Source organism: Oreochromis aureus, linkage group 17 (assembly GCF_013358895.1).
Source record: "Oreochromis aureus strain Israel breed Guangdong linkage group 17, ZZ_aureus, whole genome shotgun sequence".
Classification (NCBI taxonomy): domain Eukaryota; kingdom Metazoa; phylum Chordata; class Actinopteri; order Cichliformes; family Cichlidae; genus Oreochromis; species Oreochromis aureus.
Window position 1 is genome coordinate 9,672,336 of NC_052958.1, and position 22,914 is coordinate 9,695,249.

The 22,914-nt window shown below is 40.4% G+C and overlaps 1 protein-coding gene across 1 annotated transcript; it reads left to right on the forward strand.

The window, feature by feature from the left end:
* The first annotated feature begins 2,025 nt into the window (after positions 1–2,025).
* Positions 2,026–20,818, forward strand: gpr37b (G protein-coupled receptor 37b). Its single transcript, XM_031726525.2, has 2 exons — positions 2,026–3,707; positions 15,164–20,818. The coding sequence occupies exons 1-2, from the start codon at positions 2,646–2,648 to the stop codon at positions 15,980–15,982; spliced, it is 1,881 nt and encodes a 626-aa protein (XP_031582385.1). The 5' UTR covers positions 2,026–2,645; the 3' UTR covers positions 15,983–20,818.
* Positions 20,819–22,914: the final 2,096 nt, after the last annotated feature.

The window sequence follows — 22,914 nt, forward strand, 5'->3', positions numbered from 1 at the left end:
CCCCTGAAGCCTTAGATATGAGCCATCACCATCTTTGAAACAAAAAGCATTAAAAAAAAAGCATGATTGTGATTGAGAAATTAAGGAAACCATACTGTAGAAGCTAGTCATTTATCTTCTAATTAAATATGAGCATAATTTACAACAAACGTTATGCTGTAATAAATAAGATATGTATGTAGTGACCATGAGCTCATTAGGTAAATGATTATTGAGGTAAACTTTTTTTTTTCATAGACTTTATCCATTTAACTACTGGAGTCGCCCCCTGCTTGCCATCAGAAAGATTCCTACTTTTGGCTTTTATGCTTTGGTTTCACTTTCACACAACAACACTATATGACCACAAACATTTCAGATTACTATTAAAACAGATATTTTCTCGTTATCATTTGAAAGGTTTATCCGTTAGCCTATTTTTAATCATTTAAACTGGGTTTCCATTACTTGCAACATCTTGCTAATTATTAGAGATGGGTGGGGGGGTTGATCCAAATATCGTTAGTATCGATACCAGAGTTGTTATCGGTATCAGATCAATAATAGTGTGATAGGGTAAATACTTTATTTCAGTCCTCAAAGATCAGAATGTAGCTTACTGAATTGTGTTAAATAAATGACTTTTTGGAAATATAAAAATATACCACAAATGTGCACTATGATAAATGTTTGAAACTTTGTGTGATGAATGTCATGTGTATTTTATTTATAGCCTATTAATAGCCATTAATATATTTACATTTATTTATAACCTTTGAAACAACAGCACTGCCCCAACGTGATTTAGAGACAGACACATTCACATTCCAGCGCTCCACAAAATCAATTTCAAAATACATGAAAAGATGAAAGGTGTGTTTTGTTGTATCAACTAATTATTGCAGAAATTAAAAAGCAATTTAGTTGTCATTAAAATGTGTTCAGAATTTGCAAATTAATGATGATCCTTTGAAATCATGAGGTATTGGTATAGCACAAGTATACTAAGTAGTTTTCCCTACATTTTATATGTATTTTCTCCCAAAAAATGATGCTGCAGAAGTATACTGCAGCTCATAATTACACTGATTTTTGAGTCACTGCTCTTTATAGCTGCTATGGTCACAATAGCAGTTTAAGCAGTTAACTCAAAATGAAGAAATTGCAAGAGAAGACAGACATATAAGAACAGTCAAGTCGAAGTGGAATTAGAGTGCATTAACACAGCAAGTGGTCTCAAGAAATGTTCCATTAATTAACACTGCAATCCATGGAGGAAACGTTTCCTCGCGGTTAAGCCACTTCTTACAATATCCGAGTGTTTGGAGTGCTTCTTAAAGCCTCTGAGTAAAGCTTAGGGTCAGAGTCAAATATCATTTTAAAGGCATATTGAATGATTTGTGGTACAGTCGTAAAACAAGTCACAATCAATGTTTACTGTATATATTGCCCACAGTGATCCGTTCAGGCATTTGAGGAAGGTGAAGTTTGTAGCCCGGTGCGGTACTGAAATTGTGAAGGTTGAATCCGAATGACCCAACGGGCCAAGGTGGAAAGGTGACGATACTGACTGTGAGAGCTGCCTTTAATGGGTAGCAACTTTTATAAGTGAAATTGTTTAAAGCATGAATCATTAATCTTCATTTAGTATTATGCCTAGTCTGAAAATGTTTCTTTTTTCACATAACTTTAAAAAATGCCTCGGGGAAGCGCTTCAGATAAATTGAGCAGGGCGGATCAAATCAAGATATCTTAGATGAAAGATATTTTTCTCTAAAAGTTGGTTTTCTTCTTGAAATAAGTATAGATATTTTACCCAGCGGCAATTTGGTTCCTATTTGAGTCTAAACAAATTAGACTGGAAGGCATCTACTTAAATGCGCGTTGATATCACAGCGCCGCCTATGCGTAAAAATTAAAAACTGGGAAATATATTTATTAGCACGTCTTGTCGGGCGTGGCAGGCTTCTCTGCCGGGGGGGTGCTGTAACCGTAGCCTGCTCCGGGGCTGCTAGATGCTCCATGATGGATGGAGAATGACAGATCGGGGTTAGCCGCCAGGGGAGTGCATTTTTCTTCCAGTGCACGGTCCTACCCAAGGAGAAAGCGAAGAAGGAAAGATACTGGACGCAAAGGAGGAAAGGAAGAGATACAGAGAGAGAAGAGACCGATTTCTACCCCTCCTCTTTCCTTCTCTCTCTCTTCTCTACTCCCGTGCATCACAGCCTGGTGGGCTTTACCCGGACTGCACCGCATTGACGCTGCTGCTGCCGACCCAACCCAATGAATTAACATCATACACATATTCGCAGAGGATCTGGGTTTTCGCACAGCTGAAAACTGGATGTTGTGCTGATTTGTGCGTGCATATGCAACAATTCCCTCTCTCTGGATCCGGACACGGACTCGCTGTCCTGCTAATGCCAAGACTTTGAAAACGAGGAGGAGGCGGCGTTTTGGAGATTATTGCAGCTGCAGTGCAAATAGTGCAGAAGAAGACACTGGGATACTTGCAAGTTTGCAGAGCGAATGTAACCCTGTGCTATTTATTCTACGGTTTCCAACATGGGTGTTGACTAAAAAGAAGATTATCCCCCGAGCTCCACAGAGGTGTGATGATCATGCACTCGTGAAGATTGAAACTGCGCTCAGTAATTTCCTGGATCATGCAGATTCTGCCGCCTAGGACGTTATTCGTGTTACTGGCCCATATACCTGTATTGCTATCTTTGAGAAATAATGGGGGAGTTCGGATTAAAGATGAGAGCAACAGCAGCCCGTACTCTGGCAAGACTTTCCAGGGGTCTCTCCGGGAGAGTCATCAAAACAAAGCCCGGGACCGTGCGCTCTTGCCCGAGTACGCCACAGGTGCGTCTTCGGCAGAGCTGCAGGCACAGCGGGCAATTATCAGAGGAACCCTTAACTCCACTCACCCCTGGAAGAGGGTAATTGCAGAAGAAATCCGGCGAAATGGACACAGCAAACGCGACTACAATAGGACTCTGACACCCGTGGAGGATCCCAACGCCGTCTCACATTGGGACTCGACGCGCCACCATAATAGGAGGATAAAGTTGAATGGCGGGTTTAGTAGTACGGGGACGCCAGCAGGTGGACACTACAATGCGGCTAAGCCCTCTTCAATGGGTTGGGGAGACGGAGGAGGGGGACCCGAGGAGGGCGAGAGGCACAAGAGAGGCACAAAAGATGAACAGAAGAAAGCGTGGAAGAGGGGGAGAAACCGGCTGAACAAAAGCTCTGTAGTTCTGGCTCAACCTCATGCGTCACCGTGGGAACCCATGCCCAAACCGGTGGCCCTCACCTCCACCGAACTGCCCTTTGACCTCTTCACCAGGAGGAGTGAGTTTTTCACTTTCCGAGAGGAGAACCCCTGGGACGCCACGCCGATCACCCCTCCCAGCTCGCAGGATTTCGAGAACGAGATCAAGAACCCTTTTTACCCGGTGACGAGTGAGACTTACGGCGCTTACGCGATCACGTGCGTCTCGGGGGTCATTTTCCTGGTGGGCATAGCGGGAAACATTGCCATCCTGTGCATCGTGTGCCAGAACTACTACATGAAGAGTATCTCCAACTCTCTGCTAGCAAATTTAGCTGTGTGGGATTTTGTGCTCATCTTCTTCTGCCTGCCCATGGTGGTGTTCCACGAACTGACGAAGTCCTGGCTGCTGGGAGAATTTGCCTGCAAAGTAGTGCCCTATGTGGAGGTAATTTTGCCCAGCTTTCATTTGTGTCTTTTTTCTGCTTTAAATTTCTCACAGGCATAGTGGAAATGTTTTGAATTGATCCCTTCAGTGATATCAGATGATGAAGGGGCTCAGACAATGTCATTTAGGTGCCATGCTCTTCATTGCCTGCCTATATAGAGACTTAATTTAAGAGTTTGGTTTCACTTTCAAAGCACTGACAGACCTGAAAGTACACACAGTCACAGGATGACATCTCACCCAATAACAAGGCAATCTGTTTGGCACTTGTGCACCTGCTGCAACTGGAGAGGAATCTCACTTAGCCCTCGAGGCATCAAACACACAAACAAGCACAGATACACACCAGCATGTTTGACAGCCACTCGCTATCTGCCATTTACTTTGGCTCATACACCACTGCTTTCATCATACATACACCTGAGGAAGGCGCACACACGCTCCGTCAGCCTCTTTCCTTGCCTTTTTTGTACCCTCCCCTTCCCACGCACCAGCGTTCATAGGCAGTATAGTATGCTGATACCTTTCCTTTGTGTTTTTACTGCAATTACACCAGTGTCAGATTCACCCACAAGCGCAATGTCTTTTGTGTAAAACAGGGGATTCCAGCTCAGGCACAGCTTAAGCTTGTTTTGAATGGCTGTTGGCATGACCAGCCTCAAGTGAACCTGAAGGGGGGAGGGTAAATATGTTTAAAGATGCTTGATTTGAAGACAGAGAAATTGTGGGCAACCCGTCTGAGTCATGACTATGTAAGAATTATGTTGTTTGCAGCCAAAGGTAGAAAGAAAGATAAGAGTAAATGTCAGATTGTGTAACCAGGCAAGAAGCCAGAGTCAGTGATCAGAATTTAACTTCAACTCCTCCCTCCAGATGCTACAGAGCCTGCAAACAGGAAGAGCTGTTATCTAATAATATCTTACCACCCATACAGCAAAAACCTGTTGAGATGTTAAAGATGCCTATGCCTGACGTCTAATCCACACTAAGGTTTGGTTGAAAGGCCATCTGTTCAGGCCATTGAAACGGTGTCCCTTTGTCTAAATTTGGTTTAAAAGTGAAGGTCACTTTTTTTCAACAACTCTACAAACTCCTCACATAATTGGCAGATTTAAACCTAGACTCCTTTTTAGTGACACCACTAAAAAAGTCCCCTTTCTTTCCTAAACTTTCACTTTTAAACAAAAAATAAGCCGTAAAAAGATAAAGTTTTACCTTTTACATTTCCACCAAATGTATAGATAGACGGGTCGCCTTTTTAAGGTGGTCAGATTTAGCCCAGAAAGATATGTTCATGGGCTTGTGGTGCTTGTTGGGTATTGGTAGGTGCATCTTATATTAGCTTTCTGAAGAGTTTCCATGCAACTGTAATTGTAAGGGTGTTGAGACAGAGCTGAAGGCCAATTTCTAGAGCAACGCTCGAGTGTACAATGGGCTTCTAAATCCAAGACCAGTCAGTGCTTTTTCTTCATTTAAACTCAAGTGTCAGCTTATGGTCACATATGCTCACAGGCTATTATTTGTTCAGTGAAGTTATAAAGGTAAAGATCCACTCACACTTTCCTAGAGTCTGACTGATATGGAATTTTTAAGGCTGATACCGATATTTGGTGATTTAAAAAATCCGATATTGTGATATATCAGCTGGTATTTTGTTTTTTACATTCAGACACACAAACATAAGCAGATTTTTAAAAGTCCTTTATAAGATAATATGATAATCGAGTTTAAAAATCCTGTGAGTCTGCAGAGTGCTTCTTGGTGGAAAAACATGCAATTTCAACACTCAAAACATAATAATAAATGCCGATAGCAATCTATATCAGCAAAAGGCTAATATAGGCTGATGTATCGGTCAGGCTCTGCACTTTACTAGGCCTACATTTGTTGCAGCAGCTGCAAAAAAGTGATCAATAATAAGTAGAGATTATATTTAGCATTGCATACTTACTCTTTAGTGTATAATAACATCGTCATATTTGGTATCAGTCCACTGTGCACCATGTTGCAAACACCTTGTGACTGCATATGTTTTAATTATTGGGGGATCAAAGAGAAACAGGCCCCCTACCTGTGTTATTGCATATGAGCTTCCCAGGGACCACAGGATAATATTTAATAACCTGACTAACACACATCCACTGCACAGACCAAATGGTTGTTTTTAATACAGAATATGTTGTTGTGAAGTAGCTGTACACACCTGTCTCCATGTGTTTATTGCTTCATTTCAAGATGTGTTTTAATATACATATCTATCAGGACATGTGCACAGGGCCCTGTCTGTGTTCCGTGTGTGTATTTGTGCATGCATGTATCAAACAGGCTGTGAGTAATGCAGCCCAGGGCTCAATCTTTCCCTGTGGAACATTCAGCGAAACACACACACTCACCCTATGGAGTGACTTCTTTCTTCACTTAACCCAAATTGAGTCACAGGGGATATTATCATTTGAAATAAGGACACAGTCTCAGTCACACTTAGGCTGCATAAATACACAACACAGACAGACACAGAACCCGATTCAGGTATGTATTCAAATCAGGAGATTCTATAGATAATGCATGAGTGTCTGTGCAAAGAGGGGAGCCTCCCGTGGAGCTGCTTTAAGTAAATCTTGTTTTATTCAGTGCTTAGTCGAGTGTGGAATTTCTAAACCTCAAAGAGAAAGCAATTTTGGTGTGAGATGTGAGCAAACATGGCGGGAAATCCTGCACAAAATAAAAATGTGAGCCAGTCTGCCAGCCCACATCATTTCAGATACAGTGCCTGTTCACACCGCACACTACCCCTCTTGGCAGTAAGGGGGCAGAGCCCAAAAAAAGGCAAAACTAATGGACAATAATTGGGTCTTTGCACCTGGCAGTTTATTAGAATAAGACCTGAAACTAGAGTAAAATAACAAATAAATGGAGCAGTAAGCATTGTATAAGCCAGAAGGAAAAAGAAGTCATTTGTCAAGGTTGATTTAAAGCTATGCTTTTGTAACAGAGTGATTTATATACATCTTATTAACCCCAATTAAAGAGATGCTTGTAAATCATTACAGAAAAAGGCATCCGAGATATTACAATGTCACAGAAACATTGATTGAATGTCCATCTTTTTCTGATAATATTGTGTTACTTTTTAGCATTAGGCACATGGTTTGTTGGACAAAATTCAACAAAAACGCAAGAATCCTACTAACTGAATGACTTACACTAAATTTGTACACTTATATTTACATGGGAAAAAGCAGTCATGCAAGTATTGTACAACTGAACCCATATGCAACAGCCTAATGACTTCTCCCATTAGTAGAGAGATAGATAATTGGCAATCATCATCATGGGATATACATCTCCCTAAAGATGCATTGTAATCAGTGTTATATTGGCAATCCCAATACTAGTGTAGCCATATAGCATCTGCTTCGAGCCATTAGAGCCTGAACTGATTATAAATGCTATGTACAACTTATGCTTTTATTTACTATATACATTTCTAAGTGTTTTTATGTGAGAACTTTGAGTGCGACAACAGTAACAGGACTTTAGCTCATTAGAAAAAATAATCTTTTATGATCCGTCTGTTTATTGCCTGTCTCTACTGCTGTTCATCCAACCTGTTTTCAGTCTTTCATATTTTGACTAAAACTGATTCTCTGACTGAAATCTATGAGGCCAATATCATCCTTCAGTTTAGGTTTAGTTTAGTTTGTGCCTTGTGTATTTGGCCTCGTTGGTATTTTCTGTAGTCAGGGCTTCAGCAGGAAGACAGAGTGAAATAGACCGTCGAAGCAGAGCAGGAAAGAGGCTGGGGGAAGAAAGAGTGCAATAGATTGGTAGAAAGAAAGCTTGAGTATGAGGAGAGAGTGAACAGGGCTGCACGGACCCACCGAGGGCCACAATGCACAGTGTCGAAATTGGCGATAATGGCAGGACATACATCAGCTTGACATATACACACTCACCGTGCACAGACTGAGGCGCAGACCCTCAGGTAACTGAATCAGAATTTGGTCTGCTCTTTATGTCTGCTGTAGGAAGTACAGTAGTGGAATACAGGAAGGCACATACAGTCAGTTGCAATTATGATTTTCTTTCTAAAGAAAGAATCCAAAATGATAGCCTTGCTAGTGAAATCAAAAATATTTATCTTCATTCACCATACCGTTATGGGTCGAACTTTAGAGGTCTACCAGAGGTCATGAAAAGAGAATCTCTTACTATTTACAGTTATATGTGTCCAAGCCTATGTCGGTTTAAAATCTAGGTAACCATCTAGCCTGTAGACACACACACATTCACAAAGTCAGTAGGGTGTGGTGTTTCCATATGGGTGGGATGGCCTTCTCCCTACTGATCACTGCCTGCGGCTGTTCTCCCCCCTCTCCGTTCTCCGCATCAGCTATCTGTGATTAGAAACAAGCCTTGGGACACGCACACTCACATACACTTAGAGACAGTATGAATATTACATTAATATAAACTGAAATGCAGATGTACACTTACAACGCGTAGACACTGACAAACACAAATTAAGTACACAAACACAAACTAGATCTCGCGCCCTCTGCATTCTCAGCCTGTCAGGCATGCGAGTAATTGTTAATTGGAGTATACGTATTTGAATTATTCAGAGTATGTAATTAGCAGCTCTTCATTATGCATGATGGTGAGTCCATTCAGCCAGCTCTTTGTCCATGGATGAGTAGATTTGGTGTTTTGTATGTTCAGACAAGTTCAAATAACAGCATGAAGCAAAGATCGGGGTTGCCGTTGGACGCAGTTGCCTAAATTGGTAATTACTCATGTAAATGAAATATTCATTGGATGATTATCATCATGAATTATGTGGAGTGAAAACAAGCAGCATATCAGCTTTACATCAACGTAGAATAGGTCAGCACAAAGTCAGGTTTCATAGAAGTGAGTAGAACATGAAAGCTGTTGTGTTTTGTATTGCTTTCAGTGTAACACTTCCAGGCAGGAATCAATGACCTGGAACAGGACTTTTCCAGCCGCCACTGTAGAATGAGAGCATTCTGGGGTTTTTTCCTTTTTTTTGCGTCCAGGGTAAATCTGCCACACGTCAGGATATAATTCAATGAAAGAGAAATTTATTGTCTGGAAGAAACAGTCAGGAAAAAACAGAAAGCAATGATATAGAGCACTGTTGCTCTTAATGTAATTAAAAAAAATACAAAGCAGCCCATTAAGTACTCATTCCCGTTCTTTGTGCATGTGTAATGCACAATGTAGTGTATTGCACATACACAATTTTTATATATTTGTTCCCGAAGCTTTCGAACACGTGTTCTTTCATCACAAGAGCAGAATCACGTAAGCTATTTCATCAGATCTAAGCCATCTCCACAACTAGTGAGCAACGTCATCCACAAAGGAGAGCTTTGGAAACATAAGTGGACCACGTGTTTTTTTTTTGTTGTTTTTTTTTTTAATAAACCATTGGAAGTATGTTTTTTTTATTTATTCTGTTTTTAAAGATTATTGAAACTGAGATTACCACTACCAGTCATACAGTCTGTAGGAAATGGCAGTAGAGGGCATTGGAGGATGGGCTGCTGTCCTCCTTAATGCAGGGCCTTTTACATCAAATTAATACCTTATTTTTCCACACTAATGTGCTATTATTCAAAACATGTCCCTGCAACAACCAGAAATGCCATTGCAATATTTCAGTGATAATTTGCGAAATGAACTGCTCCTTCAACACCACTCTATTTTACATAAAAGTGAGATACACAGCGTAGTGTATTAGAAAAAACATAACATGCTAATTGCTCGCTACTTTTAAAAGGATGACTTAAACAGTAAAAAATAATTATTTTTGTTAATATTTCCTCTTTTTTTTCAAAATGAAGAAGTGACTAGTTACTCGTCTTTGTCAGCACAAACAGTTAGCTTGTTTTAACATCAACTTCTAAAGCAAAGCACCACTGAGTAGCACCTGGAGAGCTCCAGCAGAGCCTTACTGTGCTGCTGAACTCCATTTACCCAAGATGGATTTCAACATGAATAGTGTACTCCTGCAGCATTCTCGGTGCTGAATATCATGGACGATGTTTGAATTTCTGTTGATATAACTTCTACCCTTAATAAAGAATAAGTAGACCTCCAGCCTGTAGTTGCACTATATGGATAGAAGTACAGGAACATCTGCAGATTACATCTACAGGAGCTACTCTATGGAGACCCATACCATAAAGTTTTCAGAGCACATTTTATCATTCCTGATGAATCCTGATGATTTATTGTCGTCACCCCACCGGACAGCTGGGGAGTGGCGTGTCAGCATGGCCACACTGGACCTGACAGACTAGACAGTCATTAGATCAGCTTTGTAAATAATCTACTAATATGTAGTGTGTTGAATCCTATCAAAGACAAAAGAACTCACAACACCAATATTTTGTTTTTGGTATTATATTTATTGCATTTCCTCCTCCAAATTGTGTTACCCCTTTGGTTTGAGAGGCTAGCGACACATTACCTGGTAACAGTAGCGTCACCGGCCTCTGCCTGTGTGTTTACAATGATTTTGTCAAGTTAGGGCTAGTTAGGTTTTTTCCTATAATTCAATTCAGTTCAGTTTTATTTGTATATCGCCAGATCACAACAACAGTCAAGGCACTATAGTCCAAAGACGTGCATATTAGATGAAGTGATGATTCTACATTAGCATTACATTAGTGTGCCTGAATGATTGCGTGTCTCTTTTTATGTGCCCCGTGATAGGGTACACCCAACGCAAGTCACCAGTCTGTCTGCCAAAGTCAGCTGGGATAGCTTTCACTCACCTTAACTCAAGAAAATGGATGGACTCATGGAAGAAAACAGAAAACAAGCAATAGGTATTTAACAGCAGAAGCTATGCCCTTTTTTGTTTTGCTAGCATGAGCAGGTCCACAAGGTTGGATTTTGCTCTCTGTCTGCTATTACCCTCCATATACATCACCCATATAGAAAGATAATTTCAAAAATTCAGCATAAACATGGGCATGAGCAGAGGACCTGCCTTCTAACCCTGATCTATCCGCTGTCTCTGTTGCTCATGCAGCCCACCTGATGGATGGTTGCTGTCATTGGCAGGGTCTCTGGTTAGAGTTATGGTCTTCTGGAGCCTGCACTGGGTCACACACTCCTGTAAGAGAAAAGCAATGCAGCTGGAATAACCCTTTGTCTCCCTGGCTCATTACTACCAGACTGGTTGTCTATGTGTGTGGTTGTGTTTGCGCATTGTTGTGTTTCGACATTAGCCCATTCATCACTTGATAACACCCATTACCCTCTGACAGTGGCTGCAGTCACAGTATGGCCCCAAATGCTCCACCAGTCCTTGTTAAGAGCCAATTAATAACTTGAGCCTTTGTACCACCAGCTCACAAGACCTTTAATCAGCAACTTAATGGGCCGTTATTAAAAAACAGCACCAGGGGAAAATGTCTTTCTCACCTGCTGTGCAGATGGACTGCCAGAATTTTAAAAACACGTGTTGTAGATGAAAGGCCTTTTCATGGCTTTGTTTTTTTTTCTGAGCTCTTGAAGTCCAAGGTTGAGAAGCAATTCATGATATAAAGTGGAAAAACTGCACTGACCTCTTTTGCAAATCATCTATCATCAGGTGGTAACAGGTGGTTTTGATATTATTTGATATTTGGTATTATTTGGTAGGAAGGGGTTTCAATCACAGAACTAAAGGAAATCATAAAGTAAATTTTTGCTCCTATTATTAAATACAGTTGTGGTCAGAAGTCTACATACACCCATCATGTGCATTAAAAAGCTAATTTGGGGCTTTTAATAATTTCTTTGAACTGCTCTTTTCCAGGGTGAAGATGGTTCAGCATGCATCTTTAATGACTTGCACAATAACAATTGAATGTATAAGTTTGAATTTATTTTGGATTTTCTCTTGGATTTTTCTCTGATCCGCACAGGGCAAAAGTATACAGATGTGTTTGATGTGTGGTTCATTCTCATTGCAATACCCAACTCTATGGAAGTTTTCTAGCTGATATGAACTTGAACAATTTGGAAGTAGTCATGCTTTATTATTCCATCCACTTTGTGCAATGTACCAGTACCACTGACAGCAAAACAGCGCTACAGCATGATGCTACCACCACCGTGCTTAACAATTTGTACAGTGTTTTGAGGACTGAACGCCTCATCTTTACTCCTCCAAACAAACCTTTTCTCATTGTGACCAAACATCTCTTTGTTCTCATTTGACTTTAAAAATTTCTCCAGAAAGCATTTGGCTTGTTTGTTTGAGCAGCTGCAAATTTTAGTCGAGCTTGAAGGTGTCAGTTTTGGAGTAGGGGCTTCTTTCTTGCTTGGCACCCTCTTAGTCCATGACCATGTACAACTCACTTCACTATGGACAGTGACGCTGGTGTTTCAGCAGTTTCCAGGTCATGGTTGCTGGGTTGTTCCTAATCATCCTAATTTTGTCTCATTTGAGGTCGACAGTTTGTGCAAAGTGGTTAAACATCTGAATAACTTGTACTTGGCTACAATTGTTTGAACTATAATCTTGGAATCTCCAATTATTTATAAATGTATCTAAGAGACTTTTTCAACTTGTGATTTGTCCTTCTTAGATCTTTACTGAGTTCCTCTGCTATCAGAAAGAAAAGAAAGAAAAGAACTATGATTCTAAAAATCTCAAGCTATTCCTTTAGAAAGAGACAGGAGGTATAAAATCAACAGAAGTGTACATGTATTATTTATTTGGGGTTTTTTGGATCAGAGCATTACTGTTGCAGGATTTCTGTCCCTAAGGCTAACAGACCTGTTGTCTTGCCTGCAGGTAAACTGAACATGACAAGGTCAATGCTGCTGGTTGGGATAAATGCCACATTAACATTGTTAATCATTCTGAGGATGTCGTGGGTTATTTCTTTCTTTCCGTCACTCAGTGAGTTAGACTCACTGACGTGTTTCTCTGCTATTGTTCAGCTTTCATTCTCTCTCTTTCCCTTTCATTCTTTGACTCCCTCTTTACTTTCCATTCTTCTTCTGCCTCTGTTTCTCATCCTCTCATTTGCATTTCCCCCTTCAACAAACACACTGACAGCTTCACCCCCCAAACCCTCCACTCCCACCCGCCCTGACTGTTGGACTCTCTCTCTCTCTCTCATCTCCCCTCCAGTACAAAGCTATGCTTGTTCATCTTGCCCTTGCTCTCCGCCCTGACATGCTGATCAAAGCTCGGTTGCCTTTAAAACCAATTTCAGGCCTGTTGTTCTATTTATGAAATATTCAGCATTTGCAACCACCTGTTCTTGTGTACGGGATGGATATTTGTGTCTGTCAGAAGTGGGTCAGACACAGAGACTAATATGATGTTTCACAATAATAAAGGTAGAAAAAAAGGAGAAAAACACTGGTTTAAACAGCAGGTTGGTGGGCTCAAAGCCAGAGGTGTGCACCTGAGATGACCAATTAGGAATATACCATCTCACTGACTTCTGAAACTGAGCATTTAGATGAGTCTGAAGTCTGAACTTTTGGCCTCTGGCTATGTTTAATATGGGCATCCACCACTGTAACCAGTATATGACAGAAAGAAAGAAGAAAAATAATCTATACAACATATTCAAATGTTAAATAGTGGATGGAACATTTAAATGCAATCAGCTATTATTTGAGTGTAAGAACACCTTTTTGTTCTACATCAAACATCGTGTTTTATGCCTAACATGCATCCCTGCATAGTGTGTACACTCAAGAGTGCAGTAGGGCAATAGCAGAATGCAATTTCAGTAAGTGGCATCCACAGTGATGCATGAATCAAGCGAGCAGAGTCGCTCTGTGTCTGTGCTGCAGCAACATTTGAAGGGTGTGCTTTTTTTTTTTTTTTTTTTTTTGCATTTTGTTCTTGCTGTAGATGAACAGCATGGGGCTGTCAAATCCTGCTTAAATTTTACTGCTATAACAGCTCCAGACTGACGCTCATCTCTATTACAAGAAGCAGACAGTTGTGCTGTATAAAAACTTGCAGGACTAAGTGTAAGATGACATCTGCCAAGCGTGCTCAAAATTTGACAAACCAAACCAACTAATGGATTAATCGGTTCAGAGTTTGACAAGAAATCATACACAAGATGCTCTAAAAGGAACACATCTTTCACTACATCCTAAATACACTCAGAAACAAATCAGTGGCAGTTGCAATATTTTGGCACAACAAGTAATAAACCCTCCAGGTCCCAAATGCAGTCACATTCAACACAGCTTCTGTTCAGAGAGCATGCACCTCCCTCATGGTTACGACCCTTTATGAGCCTGCTTAGACCTCCATGTGTCTCAGGGTCAGCGTGTGTGCGTGTTCCTGTTTGAACATCTATATCTATCCAGGAAGTATGCGTTTAGAACATTAAAGCCAGCTCAATAGGGCCATCTGGGAAGCTGGCTGTTATAATTAAATTTGATATGAAGGGGCAGGAGTGGAAGCAGTGTTGTATGAGGAAGGACAGAGGGTCAGTGGATGTTTAGGCTGCACATGCTCCAGCTGCAGAGGACCATTTTGCAGGGTCCACACTGTGCCAAAACGATGGCTAATCCAACAGATGCTTTCAGGTGTTGGCGAAATTTGACAATTTGACAATTTTCATATCTAAAAGGCAGACACAGTGCCAAGTAATTAGCTGATGTGTGCAGATTTTGAATGAGAAATGAACAGAAAAGCATAATATTTTGTAAGTTTGCTAATTAGATTGTTATTAAACACTAGGTGTAAAGATTCTTTTGAACGAGTGACTCCAGTGACGATTTTCAAAATCCTCCCTTGATATGTATGTGTGGTGTCTAACTGTCTGCTTTCAGTTCACACACACACACACGCGTCAAGGGATTCTACAGTGTTAATCACAGCTTAGAGCCTTCCACTGTGCCTCTGCTGCCCCACTGCATGTAATTGTGCCACTGTCAGGTGTACCTAACGGCCATTACCATTACACTTTGTCCTGCTGTTTTTCTATTGGTGGCGGCTGATTTTTCAGCTGGTGGAAGTTGATGCGTTTGTGTGCGATGCAGAGAAACACATTTGTTTACTCTACACGAAGCAGCCCTTCTTCAAGATTCTGAAATATCATTTCTCCATTTGAGATAATTTAGTATCTTTTCTTTGTTATGCTCGATAGCCTGGCAGCCGTGACTATAACTTTGCAGAGTGTCACAGGCGAATCAGAATTGAAAGCAGATAAGCCCATCCGCCTGTTGAAATGACTTTAGATAATCACTTGTGTAAGGCCAGTGTTAGCACAAGCTCTTTTATCCTAATTTCCCCCTCATGCATTCTGTGCTGATGCACAATTTCAAGATATGAGCAACGCTCTTGAGGCAACGCATTTCAGTCAGCGGCCTCTGGATATACGAAGTGTTATGTGTCATGTTAATTTCTGAATAATGTTTAAAAGGCTTCTCTTTGTCTGTTTGCTCAGGTGGCCTCCCTGGGTGTGACCACCTTCACCCTGTGTGCTCTGTGCATCGACCGCTTCCGTGCAGCCACCAATGTCCAGATGTACTACGAGATGATAGAGAACTGCACATCTACTACCGCCAAGCTAGCCGTCATCTGGATCGGCGCCCTCCTCTTGGCACTCCCGGAGCTCCTCATTCGACAGCTCGTGGCAGAGGACACGGGAATCCCAGATGAGCCCCCTGTGGAACGCTGCATTATCAGGATATCCACTTCACTGCCTGACATGCTCTATGTGCTGGGCCTGACGTACGAGGGTGCTCGGCTGTGGTGGTGCTTTGGCTGCTACTTTTGTCTCCCCACTCTCTTCACAATCGGCTGCTCATTAGTGACGGCGCGCAAGATTCGGCATGCAGAACAGGCCAGCGTGCGCAGCAACAAGAAGCAGATCCGGTTAGAGAGCCAGATGAACTGCACAGTCGTCGCGTTGGCGATCGTCTACGGCGCGTGCGTGGTGCCTGAGAACATCTGCAACATAGTTTCTGCCTACATGGCGGCCGGAGTTCCTGAGCATACCATGTCCGTGCTCCATCTCCTCTCCCAGTTGCTGCTCTTTTGTCGGGCCGCCGTGACACCGGCACTGCTGCTCCTCTTGTGTCGTCCGCTAGGCAGGGCCTTCCTGGACTGCTGCTGTTGCTGCTGCTGCTGTAACCACGCCCCCTCCTCAGCCACAGCGAGTGACGACAATGAACACGAGTGCACTACCGAGCTGGAGCTGTCGCCGTTCAGCACCATCCGCAGGGAGCTGAGTAACTACACACCTGCTGGGTCCAATTGCTAGACTGACATTACCATCAGGGAAGGTGATGTCACTAGCCTGATATCTGCCTGTGGCTAGTATTTCTCAGACTCGGTTAGGGGAGATTTGCCTTACCTAGTCCACTTACATCTCTAAATGGGTGCATGAAGGAAGTTGGGTGCTCTAAATACGTTCATCCCGTTATTCAAGATCATCAACTTTACCATATTTGTATAACTGTTTTTCCAGGACATTTAAGAAAAGGCAAAGTTGTCTTTCCACTCTTGCCATGGGGTGCTTCTAAAACTTGGTCAGTACTTATTTTTAGCAGTCCTGCCTGAAACCTTTAAGACTTACTCACTTCCCTTTTGTAGGCCTTGTTTAGCTAAATGTTTTGGGGCAGTTGTAATGACCTCCTAACTAGTTGAGGCCTGGTTCTTCACAAGTTAAAGAAATAATCTAATTTGGAGTATTTACACTGTACAGTGTAAATACGTCACAACAAGTAGGGTCTTTCAATTGTTTGTGATAACCAATGTGGATTTGGCAACCACAAAAAAAAAAACATGTCCAAGAAAATAATCAATGCTAATCACCTCCCAAATATGTCATAGTTGAAATTATAAAGAGTTAGCTAATTAATCATAAAGTGCACCTTGTATAGTAACTCAGATACAACATCTAAGCATTATCACCTAAACATGTAGGCTCACACTGCCCATAAGAAGTACAGCTAAGTTTACAACCTACATCAGCTGTCAGTTTATGCTTCGTGTAATGGTGCACATATGGGAACAAGGCTTAAGATAATTAAACTAGCAAAGGGCATCTCAGCAGTAATGGTAGTTTGCGAAAGGAAAACACAGGGAGGAGGTTGCACTGGAGAATCCAAATGTACACAGCCACACTTACATTGTATATTGAAAAATATCCGCTTGACTCGAGCGAAGCTGGGCTGGTCTCAGAGTACAACAAACACGGACGTGTGGGAGTGGACTAATTGAAATCAAATTAGCGTTGCATGAAGTGGAATGGGATTGAATGAAACAATGCAGACTGAATTGAATACGAATAGACCGGAAATTAATGGAACGTAACACCGTGAAATGTAACTGAAAGGGACGGACTCAGCACGAAGTGGACTGAGATAGAAGTATCTGCACTACACTGTTGTATGATGTTACGCCTTACACGTTGGCCTGTATATATACTGTACACTTTCTTTGGTGCTCTTATGATGAATGCGCTGTAAACAACAGATCCATAGGTTCGACTTAGAATCACAAGAAATTTAGCTGCATACTTTGTTTCAGGTCAAGAAGACAGATTACAGTTACCTGGGACTCTTGAATAATGTAAAAGATGAACAAAATCAACAAAGAGTATCACTGAGCTGCTACATTCAGTTACTACCTTTATTCAGAGTGACAGAACTAAGAATATAGTGGCACTTTCTTTTACAGTATAGCATTTTGAAGAATCAAAATATTAGTCACTTAACACTGTACAGTTCGGTAGATACAATAATTAAATAGTATACACATTTTATCATTGTTGTTTTATGACACATAGCTAATTATGTACAATATTAAAAAGGCAATAATTTTCTGTCAATAATTCAATAATTAAACCATATAACGCCATATTATTAAAAAAAATAAATAAGTGAAACATTGTAAATACTGGGGAAACTGTTGTTGAAGCAAGTATACATTTGCACCAACAACTACAAAGGTCATAGTAAATACAAAGCAGCTGTTATTTTTGTTATTTATTTACAGGTTATTTATTTACTATTTCTGAACTGTAAAACAAAGTGCTACTATTAACCCTATGGCAGGACCAGGACTAACTGACCACTGGCTAAACCCCCTACCCTGACTGGTAATTGTCCAGTCATACTTCTGCATCTGTAAATAGACACATTTTGAGCTTTGGCTACAGATAAAAGATGGGTGTAGCTACTGTAACATCACCTGTTGGTTTCTGAGTGTTTCTGCCATCGTTACCTTGGTTGCAAAAATCCAGATGTGACGAAGAGGGCAGGTCTGAAACAGAAGGCTCACTGGGCTAATGACTTGTGATTGGCAGCTCGTTAGCTAATGGTTGTGCAGTTTCATACCACAGATAAACCCCCCATTTTTAAACATAGTCTGACCAAAATAAAAAAAATATAGGGTTAATTTTTTACTCAGTATCACTCAGAATGAGTGACTGAGCCCATAAATTCAACAGGAAAGTGTTACACAGGTCAAGGCACACAGCTATTTTCCCCACAAACTTCTGTAGGACCGTAAATTTGGTTTTTTTGTATTCACAGATTTATCCCTCTGATGGCCTTCAGACAGGGTTTCAGCCACTTACGCATTAGCTTAATTGTTCTGATATGGAAGCTACATCCATGTTTTATACTATTTATAGTCATGCTCATTATTTAAATGCACTTAAGATAATAAAAAAAGATTTATTTGCCTGCAGTGTGTGTTTTTGGGTTTAGTCTTTTAGCAAGAGCAAGATCCGCTAATAGTTAGGACAGCAGTTTTTCATTAAACTGATCGGGAAGGAAGCTGAAGACAGCATTTTCAACCAATTAGTGCTACTTACAATAACATTTTAGTTAAGCTAGCTGAGCTAGCTAGCTGCACCAGTTTTAATCTGCTAATTACAGTAGCAGTTGTAAATGGTAAGCCCTGTTACCGTTTCCAATTTGTGACCCATTTGGTGTGACATTTTGTCACACTAGCTACCCTTTACAAGTAGTATACAACATAAGATTGTAAAGAGACATATTTTAACCCAAACCATGAAATTTTGCTAAATTAGGGATGTTTGTGGCTAATTGACAGGTTGCTTAAACATGTTATTAATATCTTATTAATGAACAATGGCAGTTGCATTAATAAAATTATGCACTTTGAGTGGAAGCTGTAAAGGAGGAAAGGGGAAAGTAAATAAATGACAGCCATGCTAACCAGCGCTGTCCTGCAACACTGCAAAAAGGTGGGGGAAAATAGTTGTATCTAAACCTTGTCGGAATAAACTGAAACTATAACCAAGCAACTGAAGCCAGATGTAACCATATGGAAGAAACCAAGTCTACTGCTGCTAGTGCTGCTAAAGTTAGCCAAACTCAGCGAAGTAATCTGAGTGTGCATGCTGCACAGCTTAGGAACATTTAAAACATTTGATTAACAAGGAATGTGATTTTTATATATGATTTCTAAAACACACTCAAATTTTTTGTTTTTAAACATTAGTTGAATAGTCTAATAGGTAACAAATCAGTCACTAGAAATATCCCTATCCTAAACCTAAACTAACTTAAGTACTTTGGCTCTTAAGCCTAACCAAGATTTTTTTTTAAATCTCCTATACAAGACACAAACCACAGTGTCCTGGATGACTTGTAATGTGTTTTTATAGTTCAGACACACAGTGACATTTGCTCTCTGCCACCTTGTACAATCTCAGAGACGCCAGCAGCTTCGACAAAAAGTTAGTATTTATTGCCAGTGGAAGGTGACAGCTTGGTAGCAGCTGGTTAAAGAAAATATGAGAAGCATGTTTATCTCTACCTCTGAAATCAAGAACTCAGTAAACATTTTGATGGTAAATGCCAGTATTGTTGCAAATATGATGGGAACCACCAGTAACGTCACAACCGTAAGGAGGGCGGGGCCTAGCAACCAGTCAAATGAGAAGTATCATGACCTCGAATACACTTTGCAGTTTCATTACTTGAGCTTTTAAGGAGAACCAATGAAATGTTTTTCACAGTGTGTAATTTCAAGTGTATTGTACTGTATATCCGTTTTCTTAATCCTACTAATCAGACCTGGGTCAAAACAAGGTTCGAACATCAATCTCATTTATTACTCCTGTCAAATTTATGAATAACTTAATAGATGAAACCCTAAATATATACTATATTATTGAAAGTGTATGCTAAGTTTAGAAGTTGGGATGGCATCCAGAGGGTGGGAGTATGACCAAATAATGTTTGTATCTGTAAAACATCAGAAGTTCAATTTATTTAAATACTGAAAACTAACATTAACCTATGTGACCTGTGTGATGACCCAGGTGTGATGGTCATTGGTATACTGTATATTGCAATGACTCTTTTGCATACGACTGCACTGCCAAACACCTTCTCTTTCTCTCTGTCTGTCTCTTGTGCTCTTGTGGTAGTAGCACTCTATCTCTGGGTGTCTCTTTCAGCATGGGGCCAGTTTACTTTAAGCACCATCACTACAGGAAGTGATGGAATATTACTAGAAAATTTGAATCAGTTTGCCTGTAAAGAACAGTTTATGAGTTCCTAGGGATGCTGCCTGCAAATCAACACCCTGCAGCCTGTTTGAGAGCTTTTATTATTACATCACTATTAAGTATTGCAGGTCAGTGTGTGAACCTTTTTTAGGGCTTTCCACTGTCCAGTTTTTCCTTTCAAATCAGTTTAAAAGCAAATAGGAGCATGTTTTGGTATCCCATTTAATGACTGAAAGTTCCCATTTATCTCCTGCTATCTGATGGCACTTAGATTTAAACTGGCTCCTAAACCTGACTCTCTTTTTTCTGCATATTTCTGGAAGTATAGCTCATAAGTGGCTCAGTGTGTAGTGATGTGGTTGAAACTTGATGAAGTGAGTCTTGTAAATCAGTCAGTGAGACGTTTATTCCGAAGTTTGTGAGTATCCTCTTCACTCTGAGCAAAACGTGTCTGTATTTGATACCTGAAAATGTAAGCACACAACCACTTTTGTCTCAAAGTCTAGTCACTCGTTTCTAATAGCTTTTTATATAGCCAAAAAAAAACCTGTCCCTTTGTTTATCAAAGAACTTTATCTTGAGAACTATATTAAATTGCTAAATGTACTATTACAGTGGTGTTGATGTATTTTGTTTGTTTTCGCAGTAGCTGTGAGTGCTGGGAGAGATGTGAAAGCTATAACAAAGGAACAAAGGCTGAAAGGTCCTGTCATTTAATTCGTATAAGATCAAAACACCGAATCCCCATAAAGCAACCTAATACATCAGGATAAGAAGTATTATAAATTCCCCAGGGGCTTCAAGAGAGCCTTTTTTGACAGCTGAATTAACATTCTGTAATAATGACTAGCGTTCCCTTTAAAGTACATATTTTGACTCTGAGTATTACTAGCCAAAATAAAAGCTTTTGAGTAAAATAAACTCATTTGCTTCCCCTAAGTTGCTCAGAAAATATACAAGCCTGATATGCGTTTTTAAAAATAAAGCTCAAATAATAATTTGCTTTTGATTAATTTCTTGAATGTTTAAGTTCCAGTGTGCAAAATGTTGTATGTGCACTTTGACACTGGATGGATGTTTTCACATGCATTTTAAACTTCAGTTTATGCTGTGTACATTCAAGTGGCACACTTTTGTGGCGTTTAGCTTGGAAGACATGGTCCAGTGCAGGACTGTCAAACATAAGGACCACCAGAAGGCTTAGAAAATGTGAAGGAGGACATAAATTTTGGCCTTTAACTGTATTTTCATAAATTTCACAGCTTGTTGTACTAATATAGAAATTTCTGGGAGGGATTTTGTTTGTTTCTTTGTTTTTTGTGTCCACAGTAAAATGAATATAACATTCAGTTAGTTTGGGGTTATGAGCTATGAGAAGCTTTTCTTTAATTTGACCCAATAATTTCTTAAAATTTAAGCCCAAAGAGTTGTGTTTACATATTTCTTTCATTAACTTTAGTAGCATTACTTTACTGTGTAGAGGAAACTGTGATGTACGCTCGAAATTTCACCTTATCTTCCTTATCTCCTAAGGCGTAAAATGATTGACGCCCCGGTCTAGCACGCAACTTGCACAGATGACATTATGAAAATCATGGGAGATCTCATGTTCAGCATTTAAGTCTTTAAAAGTTCTTCATCAAGTTAGCAAGACCAAAAGTTGTTGTTTTTTTTTCATTATGTTGTAATAAATAGCTGTTTGCAATGTTAAAACGGCATAAAAAAGTTTGGTGTTATATCGCTGTTAATGACATGAAGAGGAAAGAGCTGAACATGTGCTTAAGCCTCAAAACTTTAAATTTACAAAAGCTTGAGTTGCTGGAGTTTTATACATTTAATGTAGAAGTGGTCTAAAACTGTAATCACACACACTCATTGCGGTTGTTGCGATAGCTGCAGACACCAAAGATGAATAGTTATTCTATTTTAGCATCAAAAATTGGAAGTTACACATGCATCTCTATAGAGCATTGCATTCACAGTCTGATAAAATTCACTTGGATTCACATAGTCATGCATGCAGAGCACATTCACACATGCAGGTTCACCTCTATCAGACTTATATACCTGGATCTATCCTCCTTTGTATCAACAGTTTAGGCCAGTGTTGGTGGTGGTGTAGTGGAGTGGGGGATATTTTCTTGCGAGACTTTGGGCCCCTTACTACAACTCAGCATTGCTGAAACACCACAGCCTACCTGAATATTGCTGTTGGCCATGCCCATCTTTTTGTGGCTGCTTACAGCAGGATAATACAGGGAGTGCAGAATTATTAGGCAAATGAGTATTTTGTCCACATCATCCTCTTCATGCATGTTGTCTTACTCCAAGCTGTATAGGCTCGAAAGCCTACTACCAATTAAGCATATTAGGTGATGTGCATCTCTGTAATGAGAAGGGGTGTGGTCTAATGACACCCTATATCAGGTGTGCATAATTATTAGGCAACTTCCTTTCCTTTGGCAAAATGGGTCAAAAGAAGGACTTGACAGGCTCAGAAAAGTCAAAAATAGTGAGATATCTTGCAGAGGGATGCAGCAGTCTTAAAATTGCAAAGCTTCTGAAGCGTGATCATCGAACAATCAAGCGTTTCATTCAAAATAGTCAACAGGGTCGCAAGAAGCGTGTGGAAAACCAAGGCGCAAAATAACTGCCCATGAACTGAGAAAAGTCAAGCGTGCAGCTGCCAAGATGCCACTTGC